This window comes from Sphaeramia orbicularis, chromosome 12, assembly GCF_902148855.1.
Source record: "Sphaeramia orbicularis chromosome 12, fSphaOr1.1, whole genome shotgun sequence".
Classification (NCBI taxonomy): domain Eukaryota; kingdom Metazoa; phylum Chordata; class Actinopteri; order Kurtiformes; family Apogonidae; genus Sphaeramia; species Sphaeramia orbicularis.
Genome location: NC_043968.1, coordinates 40,553,276 through 40,570,045, shown reverse-complemented (window position 1 = coordinate 40,570,045; position 16,770 = coordinate 40,553,276). Strand labels below are relative to the sequence as shown.

General features: G+C 37.0%; 1 protein-coding gene across 1 annotated transcript in view; it reads left to right on the top strand.

Annotated features, from left to right (window-relative positions):
- lhfpl3 (LHFPL tetraspan subfamily member 3) overlaps nt 1-16,770 on the top strand; it is a 50,646-nt gene that overhangs the window by 28,997 nt on the left and 4,879 nt on the right. Inside the window, exons 2-3 of the mRNA XM_030149131.1 lie at nt 12,277-12,507; nt 16,136-16,186. Of these exons, the coding sequence (XP_030004991.1) occupies nt 12,277-12,507; nt 16,136-16,158 (254 nt within the window). The 3' untranslated portion in view covers nt 16,159-16,186. The remainder of the gene's footprint in view (nt 1-12,276; nt 12,508-16,135; nt 16,187-16,770) is intronic.

Genomic DNA, 16,770 nt, shown 5'->3' with positions numbered 1-16,770 from the left:
GTGAGCTGGCATGCATACAGAGCGGCCCAGAGTGACCCCAGTCTGTATCTAAATCACAGAGAATTGTTGTGGCTGTGTTGTGGAAAATAGATGATTTGAAAACAGCTGAAAATCACTCTCACAGCATCTCCTGGTTGAGATTTCAGCGCCGTAGTACTCACTGTGTGGATTACAAGGATAACACTGAGGTTTACTACACTGGACTTTATTTGATGTGTCTGGATGGTGCATCTGCGTTTTTATTACAGCAGAGATTTAAGATGAGGATAAATTCATATAAGGACTAAAAGATTAAAAAACAGGAAAGTAAATGAACACCTGCTGCTATGTATTAAACAGTATGGAATGTGAATGTAACATAGATATTGCCACATGGAGATGTTGTGTTATTTTCTCTTTTTGCCAACAGCTGATTGACATTGGATGATATTTTTTCTGCAGTTCAATTCTTATTATTAGTTTTGATATTTTTATATGAAGTTACACATAATTCCTTTATAAACTAGAGTGGACAATTTACTTGTTACAGGTTGATAAAGTGCTGAACAAAGCATGACACTGATGCCAGTGTTAATACAAATCCCTTTATCATATGCAGTACTGTGCAGAAGTCCTAGTCCAACATTAAGTTTGTTGGTTTAATAAGGTTAGAATGACCACTCAATCACACTTCTTGGTCTCTGTATTAAAATCTAGTCTGAATATATGTGAAGTATGTACAGCAGGAAAAACTAAAGTTTCTGGGAAAAAAACAGCTTCTATAAACCAAAGTGTTAGTATTTAGTGTGACCTCCCTTTGCACTGAACATGTCTTTAACCCTTTTGTTTAGACAATATGACACTTATTGCTTTAATTTCTAATGTTTTATACCAGGTTTCATTCAACATGTCAGATGTTTCTAATTTGTGTTTTTGTAATTTGTTTGTGCTGCTTCTCGTCATGGGGTCAGGGGTCATAATAAACAGACTTGAACCTTTAGAACCCATTCAGTTCAGTTTTTTGTGTGTTGTTGTATCTGAAGAAAAGAGAATGAGAAATAGCCTAAATATCAACCTCATTTCAACCCTGCAAAAACAACAAAATTAAAAGTGGCCTGAAACTTCTGCAAAGTACTGTAGATTTTTATTGGCAGTTTTTCCCGACCATTAATGATTATATTATCAGTCATCTGGGTCTGTTCTACATGGTTTTCAAAACTTCCGTTTGTAGTTTTGTTTTAGTTTGCTTGTGGAGGTCACTCATTTACAATCTGATATCCTCCAGTCCGGTATGTTGCGTTATTTTTGACCCCTCTGGCTCCAAAACCCTGGAAGTGCAGCGACTTCAGAGCAACACATTAATCTGCAATGCCAGCTGTCGACAGCACACACAAACCATGTGAATCAGTGGACCTAATACAAGAGGTGTTAATGAGGATGGGGCCATGCAGCGGGATTCATGTCGCACATGATGCTCCCATTCCTTATCTTTCAGCTCACACACACTCATACACTCTCGTCTGCAGAGCAGAAAGGATCAGGGCAGTGGGGTGGAAAGAGAGAGAAACAGAGAGAGAGGTATGTTGTCCTCATACCTTTATGCATCTGCCAGTTTCTGCCCCAATTAACTCTCATTAATATCATTTACCATGGGCCACCGTTATGCTGATGTGCAGTGCATACAGTATGAGCTCTTTCATGGCTCCAGCCCACTACCACACACACATACATACACACACACACACACACACGCACGCACACACACACATCAGTCACCTTATTTACAAGAGCATGAATCACACCGATGGCTATAGTTGGGCACAAGAAATACACCATAATAAGTAGATTGACGTGTGTGTTAGAGGGTATTTGTGTGCATGTGTGTACGTGTAGAAGCATGTGGTGTTTGGACAAAGAGGTCTAGATTAAGATGCCACCGCTCCTGATTGTCCCTGTGGCTGCTGCCAACAGCTGTCAGCTGGGACGACTTCAGGAGCACAGAGGCAGAGAAGGGCTGCATCGAAAAACAGGAGGTTTGAGAGACTTTGTTGTCATTTTTTAAATTTTCTTTTTCTTATTTGAAATTGCTGAATAAATACCATGTACAGTTCCTCCTTTATTTTCAAACCATTACATAAACACAAAAAAGACTGAATATAACATCTAAACCGAAAGAGAAAAGGAGCATGTGTGTAAGACTTTTAAAATTTATCTCAAATTATTAATATTGTGTTGATTTCTGTTTGAGTATCAATAAATAATTGTATCATACATTATTAAATGAGGACATGTTCGTACGCTGAGCTGAACTACATGCTATACTTTTCCTCATCTCATTAATCAATAACTTCAGCTCAGTCAGAAGTAGCATACTAGTGCACGCATGGGAGTCTCTTGCCCTTTTTGTTCAATCTGCAGAAACAATCTAACAGCACGAGAACATGTAACATTGTCTGTTATTTTTTTTTGAGGATTGTCTTTAAAAATTCCCCAGCCCATTTACTCCAACTCTAACCTTAACCAGCACAGCTGAATACCTATACTTTAAGCCTGATTCCAACCTTAAATATAAGACTTAATCAGAATCAGAATACTTTATTAATTCCAGTGTATAATCAAAATAGTGATGACGATGAAGGCAGGAGAGAGGCAGGACCACAGCAGCAGGTCCAGAGATGATCTAAGGAAAATCTGCGGGACAATAAAGCACAGAGACTCCAGGGAAGAAGACACCTCTAAATAATCCCAAAGGCATCAGTTAGTGATATGTGAGGTTTTTAGGACTTTTTAAAACCATCAAAGTCTCTTTCCTGTTTTTTTTTTCTCCACTAATTTTTTTCCCATTTTTTTCCCCATTACATTGTTTTCCTGTTTTTTTCCCCACTAAGTTTTTTTTTTATGGTTTTTATTTTTCCCATTAGGTCTTTATGGTTTTTACCCTTGTCCACACTGGCCACAGGGCATTGTCTAAACTTTGGTACGTACTGATAAGTCAGGCCATATATACAGTATTAGCTACTGGTGTCTGGTGGCACCAACTTCTGCTGATGCTTTTGTTCTGGTTTGTGGTGGAATCAGTGCTGGTGAACTGGTCCATCACTAGTTCACATACAAGAAGGAAATAAGCACCTATGATCTGGTATATGGTTATTTTAAAGCATTTTCTTTAGAGAAAGTCAGCAATGGAACGGGTTTAGAGAGTCATAAAATATACAGGAAAACAGAAGAGTGTGGTTGAAGTTTTGTTTCTGATCATCCCTCCCTCCCTCCAACCATCCATCCATCCATCCATCCCTCCATTCATCCATCCATCCATCCATCCATTTTCTTCCGCTTATCTGGGGCCAGGTTGTGGAGGTAACAGTCTAAGCAGGGGTGCCCAGACTTCCCTCTCCCCAGACACCTGTTCTAGCTCCTTAGGGGGGATCCTGAGGTATTCCCAGGCCAGCCAAGAGACATAGTCTCCCCAGCGTGTCCTCGGCCCCGAGGTCTCCTCCCGGCAGGACATGCCCGGAACACCTCCCCAGGGAGGTGTCCAGGAGGCATCCGAAACAGATGCCAGAGCCACCTCAGCTGACCCCTCTCCATGTGGAGGAGCAGCGTCTCTACTCCGAGCTCCTCCCTGGTGACTGAGCTCCTCACCCTATTTGTAAGGGTGCGCCCAGCCACCCTATGGAGGAAACTCATTTCGATCAATCATTGTTTGTGATTAATTTCTTTTAATGTGTACATCACCTCAAGTAAAGCATAACTCATGTAACACATTCTGGTTAGGATTGCATCCATGAGTTTGTTTCTGTACTGACTGAATAGTTGTTTTTCACAATGACTTCCTCAGAATTTTAGTCTGTAAAACGTGAGGAAATTTTTTCTTTTCCTCAAGTTCCATTTTTATTAGTTGAGCAAAAATACAGAGGACATTGTAGAATTACCACTGACTGTAGTAGGCTGAATGAAAACCCAGAGTAATCCATCACTTTCTAGGATTCTTAAAACCTCGGCACTTCACTGCTACAGTCAAATGGAGAAATATGCCTGACATGAGTCTCCAGAGTAAAAGCAGGGATGAGCTGCAGAGATGTTCAGTAATTGACCTCCTCTTCCCTCTGTGGTGAAAAGGAGCTCTCATGAGTCCAGTGTGGACTTTAGCTTATTGTTACCCTCCTCCAGCAGTGTTAGAGTGTGATGAAAGAAGCAGTCAGCAGGGCCACACAAGACTACTCAACATCTCTGAACAGCTGGTGCACTCAGTTTTGCCACTGACCCAAATCATCTGAAACATTGGATGTAGAAAATACAGATCACTTGGCTGTTTTTTGGCTGTTATGTATAGATACGGCTCTAAGGTTTTAAGTTGTGCCACTTGAAATTCTCACTTGTTTGAAGACTCAAAATGACCTGACACGATTCCTCATCTGATGGTTTCATATGTTTTATTTATTATGTATGACAAGGATTGTGTGCAGGCTGCTGCTGTCTCTCTGTGGTGAAAAGGGCTGCAGGGATGTGGAGATGAGGGGGAATTTATTCATCAGGAGATGAAGAGGCTGACCCCATTGGCTCACCCCTGTTATAGCTGTGTGCCATTTGTGAGGTTGTGTGTACTTACACCACGATGTGTTGTTCTGTCGCTGTGAAACAAAACAATTTTGCCCAAGGTGAAAGATTGCCCTCAGCCTATTTTAGAGACATTTGGAATCAGTTTTGGAAAATAGAAACCACTTTTGTTTGAGCTCTTCCAGCTTTGCAGATAAGAGCTGAACAAAAGAAATTACATATCTGCTGAAAACAACAAGATTACTTTGTATATCTTACTCCATTCTCTGAGAAAAGTATTAATGCTTATGTTTAAAGATAGCAGATAAAATAATAATGATGGGATCAGTTATCGAGTGGAAGAAGGATTTGCATTTCATTTCATGTGTACTTTTATGCAAGTAAAGAGAACACACTTTATTTGGCTTTATAGACACATATCCAGGCTTTAGTGGCATCAAACTGGTAGATCCTGAAGCTGTAGTAAAATCTCCTCAAACTGATCCATCCTGCAAACTACCATAGCACAGAAACAGACTGAGCACTGAAATGAGAGTTAGAAGACAAACCAGTGCGTCTTTGATCACCTATATTTCTCCTCAACTTAAGCTCTGCAGGAGATTTGAGATTTGCCGTTGAGACATTGTGCGGTTAAAGTTATTCTATAAATACTGCAGCTGCAAGCCCACAGGAACAGGTTGTTTACACAGGAGAGGACTGTGTGCACTGTAGCAAACCGCTAATATTAATAAGAGGAAATACATGCATATGAAAAACCTTCTCTAAACATCAAAAGAGAGTGAAATGTGACAACCAGAGGGCACATTTTAAGATAAATCATTTACATAATTTCATTCAAAGACACATCAATGAACCGAAAATCCAGAGCAAATGGTTCTTCAGTTAGATTTGACACAAAAGGCTTTGCCGTTTGAGTGAGCTCTTACCAAATCTGTGCAAAGCTGCTGCGATTTCCCTGCAATTTTTGCAATTTTCTTTTGTGAAGTAAGTACCACTGCTTTATTGTGATTGAATATGCCATAATTTAACTTGAATGCAATGCCCTCTTTTTGAGATGTACCTTCATAAAATGGATGCACAACTGCAACACGGTCTGTTAATTCAAGGCAAAACAGAAAAAAAAATCCAAGGCTTTGAAGAGAAACATGTGCTCTTATGTAAACCAAGCCTCAACACATGTATTAAACAAACCATATGTAATTAATATGATTAAAACATTAATAAAGAACGCAGAGGTACATGGTGTTGTGAAGGAGTGTAAGATCATGGAGGTTTTTCCAGCACTGTTGATGAAAACTGATGTGACATGCTTCAGGCAGATAAAATTATGTCCACAGACGAGGCTGTTCACATTACATTTAGTGATGTACATTCACACTATGTCAGTTCATTCTAAAGAAACAATATTAAACATAAGCATGAGCAGTAGTAAAAGAGATCATTCACCGAATGAAATTGCACTTACGAAAATGATAGATATTACTTGAGAATAGCTGAAATATTTACTAAGGACAGAAGAACAAAATGCACAACGTACAATTGGTCCAGCTGTTTTATTAGATGATTTAAGCCAAAATGATCAAATGATCAAATCCAGTAACACTGTTGTGACTTTAAAACTCAATAACAGAGTGCAATAATTTCTAGTGGCTAAGTATGAGTGAATAGAAAACTACCCAGAATAGCTTTAAAGTAGAGATAGCCCAATTAATCTGCACTGATAGGATGTTTTACAAACTCAGCAGACTGTGGTGCAGTGGCAGTTGGTTAATATTAGCTAATATTATTATTAAAATACAATATTGTTTGACCTTTACTTTAAAATATGAGGGAAAGACATGAAGCAGCATGTAAAATTATGCTTTTAAATACATGTATGCAGATGCTCTCAACCCTTACAATCTATCAATAATATATAAATAACATGATAAAAACAACACGTGGATAATTAAACACAATTATAACACAAGCGGAACAGCAATGATGAGCAGAAGTGAAGGCAGAAATAGAGATGTCCATAAAACATATGTTTATGATTACAGTTTTTTCTTATAATCATTTATGTTTGAACAGTGGTCAGTACATTTCTCCAACCAATGTGCACAAACTACAAAACACAGTAGATTACCTGTAAAAGCATGTAATTCCAAATGTTCAGTTTATGTGTTAAAAGCAAATATGCCAATGGAACTGTTTGTAATATCAGAACGACAACTCCATATGCCATTGTTAATGAACGAGATAGTCAAATCCATGCTGTCAGCATAATATGAATTAATGCCTAAAAGTTTGGGGGGAAGGACTATCCCACAAAGAACCTGCATAATTAAGTTTTTACGTAAAACATTCACATTAATTGCTATTGGATAGAGAATTTCAATTCTGATCTGAGAAACACACCAAAGTGACTGAAAAAAGCTATAACGATATTATTCAATTTTCTGTTAAATTTATGCTTCCATTGTTAAGTCTAATAACTCTGTTATTTGGTGGCGCACACCTTACAGCTTATGAAGAGGAAGAGACATTTATTGACAAAGAATTTTGAAACTAAAAGTAATTCTTTTTCTATTTGTCTTCTTTAATTAAAAAATGAACATGGCAGATACAGTACAACATGACTTCAAGCCCATTACTGACAAATTCATCCAAGGTGCAACATCAAAATAAGCTGCTGCGATGCTAGTTCTACCCAAAACTCAGCACAGAAAAAGAACAAGAGGCAACAACATAATGTCATTAAAAGAGCAACAGTCCAACTCTGGTAAATGATGTGGACATAATGATAAAATATGTATGTGTTAGTTTCACCACCTGTTTTCATACAGGTGAATGGAGACAATTATTATGAGTTTTCAAAAATAATCATGATTAAAGTTGTGATGGTCCTGTAGATGAGTTCTAGATTATAATGTCCTCCAGCATTAACATGTGTAAATGTGCTTTATGAAATGTGTGCAATGTTATGGATTTGTCGCAACTTTAATTACTGTAGAAGCCAATAATGCAATAACGACTGATAACATAATAAACTTGCCATTTTTAAAATGTAATAGGCCACTAACGTAATAACTGGCCAATAACGTAATAAAAGTCCTGAACCGATAATGTTGTAACTTTTGGCCAATAACGTAATAAGTTATAACATAATAATTTATTATGTTATTTGCTGGTTATTATATTATTGGCCTGGTAAAAAAAAGAAATCTTTGCAAATGTAATAACTGAGCCAATAATAATAATAAATAATAATAATAATAATAATAATAATAATAATAATAATAATAATAATAATAATAATTATATATATCACTATGTTTAAGTTTCATTTATTAGATATAACTGTGATAAAATTTCTCTCTCTCTCTCTCTCTCTCTCTCTCTCTCTCTCTCCCCATGTATTTGTCTATTTAACTTGATGGTTAATCTTTTTTTTACCAGGCCAATAATGTAATAAGTCAAAAGTTAGTACGTTATCGGTTCAGGACTTTTATTACATTATTGGCCAGTTATTACGTTATTGGCCTATTACATTTTAAAAATAGCAAATTTATCATGTTATCAGCCGTTATTACGTTATCAGTCGTTATTACCTCCACCAGGAGGTATTGTGATCACTTTGCTTTGTGTGTTTGCGTGCGTGTTTGTTTGTTAGCAGGATAACTCAAAAAGTTATGGATGGATTTTCATGAAGTTTTCAGGAAATGTTGATGCTGGCACAAGGAAGAAATTATTAAATTTTGATGGTAATCGGGGGTGGGGGGCAGATCTGTCTTGGCGGAGGTCTGCGCTCTCCGAGTGCTTTTTTTGTTACATTATTGGCTTCTACAATTCCTTAGCACTAGAAACAGTATTTCCAGGTTTGTAAAGTAAAGCCCTGTTGACAGTCTGCTTCTCAGAGCTGCTGAAAGTGTTTTCTTGCAGATCATATATCCAGTATAGATTTGTTCTTAAAAATAAAGTACATGATGACCAAATGCTGACCCTGAGTAAGTGAAAATACTGTACATAACTATAAATATCAGACACAAAAAGGACTGAAGCAGAACCAATAAAACTGAATAAAGACTATTTTTTATTTCTTAAACAAAATACATTCAAAATACAAATAAAAGAGCATTTGCAGCAACTCTGCAATGCTTTGAACTATATTTTTTTGTTTCCTTATGCTGAAAAAATTGATCTCCAAACTCAGGAAGGCTGCTAGAAAGTCAATAGACTCTACTTCTCCTGGGAAATGTAGGCGTGGGATATGGATCAGTGTGTGTTAACATCAATACTGGTTATTATTAGGGTAGCTTGTTTCCTCTGCCAGGAGGTATTGTGATCACTTTGCTTTGTGTGTTTATTTTTGTTTGTTTGTTTGTTTGTTTGTTTGTTAGCTAGCAACTTTACAGGAAAACTATTACAACCATCTTTACCAAATTTTACCCACAGATAGGCCTAGGCCCTGGGACGAACCCATTAAATTTTGGGCCAAGTAGGCCAAAGTTCAAGGTCACAGCGAGGTCACAAAATCTCAAATTTTCCTATCTCTCATCATTGAGCATTTTTCAAAACTTCATCAAAAATTCAAAATGACTCCAATTAGCCTCCAATTTGATACACCCGTAGCTTATAACAATATCTTCCATCTGGCACAAAATTGTCCACATCCACTGTGGAATGTGGACTCTGTGGGCATTTCAATTTAACATTGAAAATCCTGTTTACGACACATTTTTCATTATAACTCAACAAATATTTATTGGAATTTAATATAATTTGACATACACATGACTGGTACCAAGCTTCAACTTTGTACGAAATATCGTTCCACTTCATTTCTCTTCTGTTACGCTCTGTTGACTTTTGTTATTCTTTCATGCACCATTTTCAAAAAATAATAAAAAATGCAATTCATGAATGAAATATCAGTATGAAATTTGTTTTGCACATCCATAGATGTATGTTCTATGTCATAAGTTCTGGTTTTTGCTGTTCAACAAAAATTACGAAAGCAGTTACACAGGGAATTTGCGGGGGGGGGGTTACAATTCGTTTTCTCTTACGTTCAAATGCTAACTAATAATTCAAAAATGACACCAGTTAGCCAACACGGTTACATTATCGACATATAGGAACTCGTATATGAGCTTTCATTTAGCAACATTTTTGTTGACCTCGGATGACCTAGGAGAAGGTTTTCCACTTGCTAAATTTGGCGAAATTAGGTGATGTGACTTCCGGTTACAATGGCAACCATCAATTTTGTAACTTGTTAATAACTTTCGTTCTAATCATTTTACAAAGCTCAAAGTAGTACTAAATTGTTACCTCCACCAGGCGGTATCGTGATCACTTTGCTTTGTGTGTTTGCGTGTTTGTTTGTTTGTTAGCAACATAACTCAAAAAGTTATGGATGGATTTTCGTGAAATTTTCAGGAAATGTTGATACTGGCACAAGGAAGAAATGATTAAATTTTGGTGGTGATCGGAGGGGGTGGATACATCTGTCTTGGCGGAGGTCTGCACTCTCTGAGTGCTTCTCTTGTTGTTACTCTTATTGGTACAATTGTGCGGAGGCTGTAACTGATGAGTAACAGGCATGAATGGGAGGAAGGGAGGGAGGGCACAGAGGGACCCCTGACTCAAACAGACAGCCAGGTCGTCTGTGCTGTGTCTCCATCTCGATTATTTGAAGTCTCTGTTTGTCTGCTGCCATCTCTTTGTTTTCCTGCATCACTCTATCGTCTTCTCTTATTTTGTCGACCACAAAGAGAGCAAGAGGGAGTGACCAATAAGATGGGAGGGGGGCTCCAGCATGTCCACAGATTATCTGTCCACTTAATCTGCTGCCATATTAGTGTGTTAATCTGAAAGACACACTCCCACTTTGTACTTCTATACATGTGTCTTACATCACTGCTATGCATTTATATGCCTAGTCTTCACCACTACAGCTACATTTTCTTATTTTGGTAACCAAGGGTGTCAAAGTCATTTTAGGTCAGGGGTCACATACAGCCCAGTTTGATCTGACGTGGGACAGACCAGAAAAATAATGGCATAATAACCTATATATAATAACAACTCCAATTGTGTCTCTATGTTTTAGTGCAAAAAGGTCAAATTCAATTGTCAACATGTTCACATTTACGAGCTATCCTTTCACAAAAAAAACTGAATAACACAATATTTCCTCAGAAATAAGTACAATTTTAACAATTTTATGCCTCAACTGATAGATAGATAGATAGATAGATAGATAGATAGATAGATAGATAGATAGATAGATAGATAGATAGATAGATAGATAGATAGATAGATAGATAGATAGATAGATAGATAGATAGATAGATAGATAGATAGATAGATAGATAGATAGACCACTTATTAATAAATGATTAATAAATAATTGATAAATGACTGGATATACTAACATGTCAACTAAATAACCATTTGAATTTAATAACAACCACCTTCTAATTAGCTAAACAATAATAAAATGAGCTTATTCAAAAATGGTTTTGATTGTGTTCGTTTTATTAAGTTGAGATAATCATGACAGATATTTCTTTTTTGTCAAAATGTCAAATTTTATAAGGAAAATAACAAATTGTATCTGTGCTTGAGAAATCACTTTCATCTAAGTTACCCATTACAAAAACACCTCTAAGGGAAGTGTGTTAATTCCAAATCACATGACCTGCTCCACATGATGTCATTTCCTCCTGAAGAAAACACTGGCAAGACTCTATGATATGTTCTGTCTCCTCTGGCTTAGTTATTTAATATAAAGTAGAGTGTGAGTCAAGTGTGTATTTATCGCACTCATGTCAACAGTGTTACTACAATATCTTTATAAATAAATTTCAATTTTACTCAATTGTATATATGATATTTAGAAGAATCTTTCTGTAAAAATGCCATGTGGTGTTATGGTTATGTTGATTTTAGGCCTGAAAACAGCAAAAATGTCAACTATGTTAACCTGTAAAGGAAACTCAAAAAGTCCCTCAAATATATATTGACCCTGATAGATACAAAGACGTTAGGTGTTTAAGTGTAAAGGAAATGAAAAAACGATCAGTCTTTGTTTGGTGAGGACACACACACATGATTTGTCAAACCTGTGCCATTCTGACTTTACTTCTGGCAGCATTATGAGCAAATAAATCCAGACCTCTCAGACTTATAAATGATTTGATTGCCTCAACAGAGTGTGTGTATGAGCGGCTGTGAGTATGAATGTGAAAACAGCTCCCTACTGGCAGCTGAAGTGTTGTAGGATGACTCTCCTCTGTAACAGCTCAGTTTGTCATTGTCAGCCGAGCAGCAGAAGGCTAATGAAGGCAGCACCACTTGCCACATGGCGTTGTGACATGTGCTAACATATTCTCTGCCTTCCTCGGCCCTCTGTCTCATCTCTCCACTGCTGTCACCTCATCTACCTCTCCTCTTCTTCTCCAGTTATGTGTCTTCTCTACTTTTTTACCTTCTTTCGCTGGGTTTCTGCTCTAACGAATCTTAGGTGAATTTTATTTGCTAAACATCAAGGTAAAAGTGTAAATACAATCTCTCCACTACCTCCTCTAACTCCCCGATTTTATGCTCAGTGCTGTACATCTCAAACCTTGTGCATTTTTTATGAACATCGAGGTTTACACATCGTCCTCACTCAAACAGTAAGTCCTCCCTGGGTAGCCAATTAAGCCTCCACAAACACTAACCTCCCTTTCGCTCTTCCTCCTGACTCAGGTACATGTCTGATTCTGGGCTGCATGATCTACCCAGACGGCTGGGACAGTGATGAGGTGAAGCGGATGTGTGGTGAGCAGACGGATAAGTACACGCTGGGGGCCTGCTCGGTGCGCTGGGCCTACATCCTGGCTATCATGGGCATCATGGACGCGCTCATTCTCTCCTTCCTGGCCTTTGTCCTGGGAAACCGCCAGGACAGTCTGATGTCTGAGGAGCTGCTGGGAGACAGTAAGAACGCTCTTAACATCTGCACAAAGGCACCATTCGTCCACACATACAGTACCTATGGACTCTGAAGATGTTTTTTCATGATTTAACCCATAAAGACCCAGTGCTTCTTTTGCGGTAATTCGCAAATACATTTTTCTGCCTATTTAACCTTTCTTAAGTGATTTATCACCATTTATTATAATATTATCCTCTGTATTTTAAATATTTTCAATAAAAATCAGGTATTTTCCCACATTTAAGTTATTGATCATGTAGATGTTCATACAAGCTCAGATTAAAGTTGATTGTCATAATATCAGAAATTGAGAAAAATGAAGAAAACTTGACTTTTTCAATAAAATTTATCATGAACTGAACATAAACCCAGTGTGTCCATCCACTGTCATTGATCCAACTCCATGGGTTTTACTGGTGAATCAGTGTTGTTGAAGATGACGGTTTCCATGTTCACTACGGAGCCTCTGAACATCCAAATGGGTCATATCTGATGACCATGAAAAGATGACAAACTGCATTTTACACCTATTATTTACATGTATTGATAGAATTAGTGGATCAACAGGTATTACACATTTTAGATCAGTAGATGGTTTTGGTCGCTGATAGTTGTTTGGGTCTTTATGGGTTAAACAGGCCCTTTAGACAACAGTGTGCTGCCAAAAAAAGTTTAGAAACTTCATTTATTGTCATGTCCACAGGGTTTTTCCTCTTTCTAAGTTCCAATTTTCTTTCACTCATTCACCAAAATAACATATTAAAGTCACATTTAGTCAATCATGACATTGTGTAACACAAGAGAGAGCAGAGAATTGTTTCTCATTACCTCCACCAGGAGGTATTGTGATCACTTTGCTTTGTGTGTTTGTTTGTCTGTCTGTCTGTCTGTCTGTCTGTTTGTTTGTTTGTTTGTTTGTTAGCAACTTTACGGGAAAACTATTACAACCATCTTTACCAAATTTTACCCACAGATAGGCCTAGGCCCTGGGACAAACCCATTAAATTTTGGGCCAAGTAGGCCAAAGTTCAAGGTCACAGCAAGGTCACAAAATCTCAAATTTTCCTGTCTCTCACTGAGCAATTTTCAAAACTTCATAAAAAATTCAAAATGACTCCAATTAGCCTCCAATTTGATACACCCATAGCTTATAACAATATCTTCCATCTGGCACAAAATTGTCCACATCCACTGTGGAATGTGGACTCTGTGGACATTTCAATTTAACATTGAAAATCCAATTTACGACACATTTTTCATTATAACTCAACAAATATTGATTGGAATTTAATATAATTTGACATACACATGACTGGTACCAAGCTTCAACTTTTTCTGCTGTGTGGAACAACCTTGAAACTGTTTAATTTAAAAAGAAATAGTCGATCCACACATGCACACTGTTCGGGGTGCTTGGCGGAGATTTGCGTTCTCTGAACACTTGTTTCATATGTTGACTCTCGATATGAACAAGAAAGTGGAGGATCTGCAGAATTCCTCCTGAGGTTTTCTCTTGTCACTGTTCCTCAACAGTGACAAGTGTGCAACATCAGTTTATTAATGGAGTTGGTTAATATTAACACATGACCAGATACCAACACAAAAGTGTTGAGTGAAACTAGATAATGAGAGGAAGAAGCAGGACTGAATTTGACACAACCTGCCATAATGACAAGCATCAGTTCAGCCATTTGGACTAATTACCTCAGCTGTTCCTTAGCAGGGTTTGTCTGTTTGTCTGTTAGCAAGAAAATTGAAAAAGGTATGGATGGATTTGGGTGAAATTTTCTGGAAATGTTGATACTGGCACAAGGAACAAATGAAACAATTAATATATGATAAATTTTGGTGGTGATTTGGGGGGGGGCTGATCTGCCTTGGTGGAGGTCTGCGCTCTCTGAATGGTTTTCTAGTTCACACTGGTTTTGTCTTGTACACCAGACCAAACCAGACCACATCAGACCAAACCAGACTAGACCAGAGCAAACCAAAACAGACGAAATTAGACCAAACCAGATCAGACCAAATCAGATCACACCAAACCAGATCAGATCAAACCAGACTAGATCAGACCAGACCAGACCAAACCAGACCAGATCAGACCATACCAGTAAAATCAGAAATTGCCCCATCTTTTGGTCAGCTCAAATTAGATGTTCATTTTTCAAAATGTAAATGCTCACTAACGTATAATTCACTAATATATGATCATGACACCTCTTAACTGTTTTTAATATCTTCTGATATTTATGTCTCAGGCAAAGAAACAGAGGCTAAATCTTAAAATATTCGTATCATGTTCTTAACCAATTTAATTGCTATTGAAAAATAAAAGAACAACAAAAAAAAGATGGAAGTTATAGTCAGCAGTTTTGTTTTTAACTTGTGCAAACTCATCTCATGATAATTCATGGGGAGCTTTAACAAAAACTGTTAATATAAAACAAAATAAATAAATAAAAGCTTTAGTAATTGCATCTGAAATGAGATCCAGGCTATTTTCAAAACAAAACAAGGTGAGTGCCACTGAACTTATTAAAAAATCAATTTAAAGACGGACGCAAATGGCTGATCTGCCTCTATTTCACCCCTGGGTTAACAAAAACAAATAAAATAGCGCATCCATCTTTGGCTTGTAGTTGTTTTTATCGAGTTAAAAAGTTAAACTCTTCTTCTATAACTCTGCTATATTTAATGCTCCATATAATAATGAGATCACAGACATATTTAATCCTACACCACACATCACAACATCAGCTTGAAATTAAAACTCACATGTTTTGTCTGTGATTTCTTTGCATAATTTCATAATTTCTCATGCACAAGTTGTTCATTTGCATACATTAGATGGATGTTATACAGCACCTGTTCGTCAGCTTTTGGTGTTTCTGTTACCAATGAGATTTTTTTTTTTTTTTTTTTTTTTGTGATTGCGAGAGATGACAACTGCACTCAGACCCAAAGAGAATGATTTAAAGTGTGAGAAGGCATGCAGGAGAGGAGAATACAGATGAAGGAGGAACGGAGATGAAAACCAATGAGGGAGAAGAGACAGAGAGAAAGACGGGTGACTGAGAGAAAGATGCACTAATACTAGGGGTTAATTGAAGCCTGGGGACACTGGACAGAGTCATGAATTACTAATGGCTGTTTACACAGCTTGCTGCCAGCCTGTCTAAATGAATCACAGCCACCCTATCTGCCGGGACACAGTTGCCTCTTAGCTCACATAGGCAAAGTGACTGGGAGGAAGAAGCCATTATCAGCTGAGAGACCTGAGACAGAGGAGAAGACACAGGGATAATGAGCCGAGGAAGGGGATGAAACAGGCGTACAGGCAGATGTACTTGAAATATGAGAGTCTAAGGCAAAGAGGGAGATTCATCAAAGAGCAGATGAAGTTTAAATGGGATGTTTTCTTATCTTGTCACAGAGGATGATGGATAGTGACACCTGTCTGAGTTTAAAACCTAAAACATCAGCATCAGAGTGATGTTTTAAGGCTGCAGGGCCATTAGAAAGGCAGTCAATCAATGCTGATCCTCTGGGTTTGTGGTAGGTTTGTGTAATACTGCCACCTGCTGGTGAAATGTATGACTGACTCTAAAAGTACTTCTCATTTGTCCACAGAGAGCGGAAACAATGCCATATAATACCTGGAATATTAAGGAATTCACACAGGTAAGGATGCACAAATGTATATCAACACATAATAAACATGATCTTTAAAAGTCATTAAAAACTCACCAGTCTAATACAGCCAAAACCATTATAACAATATTTCTGTTAAATAGAATAGAATAGAATAGAATAGAATAGAATAGAATAGAATAGAATAGAATAGAATGTTGTCTCGTATGTCATACACACAGCAAAACTGTATTAGTTCATATTGATAATCATCATAATTATTTCTTTTTGGATTAAGGATGAGTTGAACTAACTAGGTTATTTTTGCTTTTTTAAATAGTTGTTACATTTCATAAAACTAAAGAAAACCTTCAAAAGACTTAAAATGATTTTTTTTTTTTTTTTTTAATATCAAGTTGTAAATGAATAAAATTTAATGAATCATCAAAACATTCAAATATTTTGTGTTTTATTTGATAATGTAATCAAAATAAACCATTAATATTAAAAAAAAAAAAAAAAAAACAAACCCAAAAACATATATGTAAAATTACAATGTAGTATTATATCAAAATAATCATAGCCCCTGCTCTCCAAAGAAAATTGTCATGGTATATTGCTACTTCATGGAATTA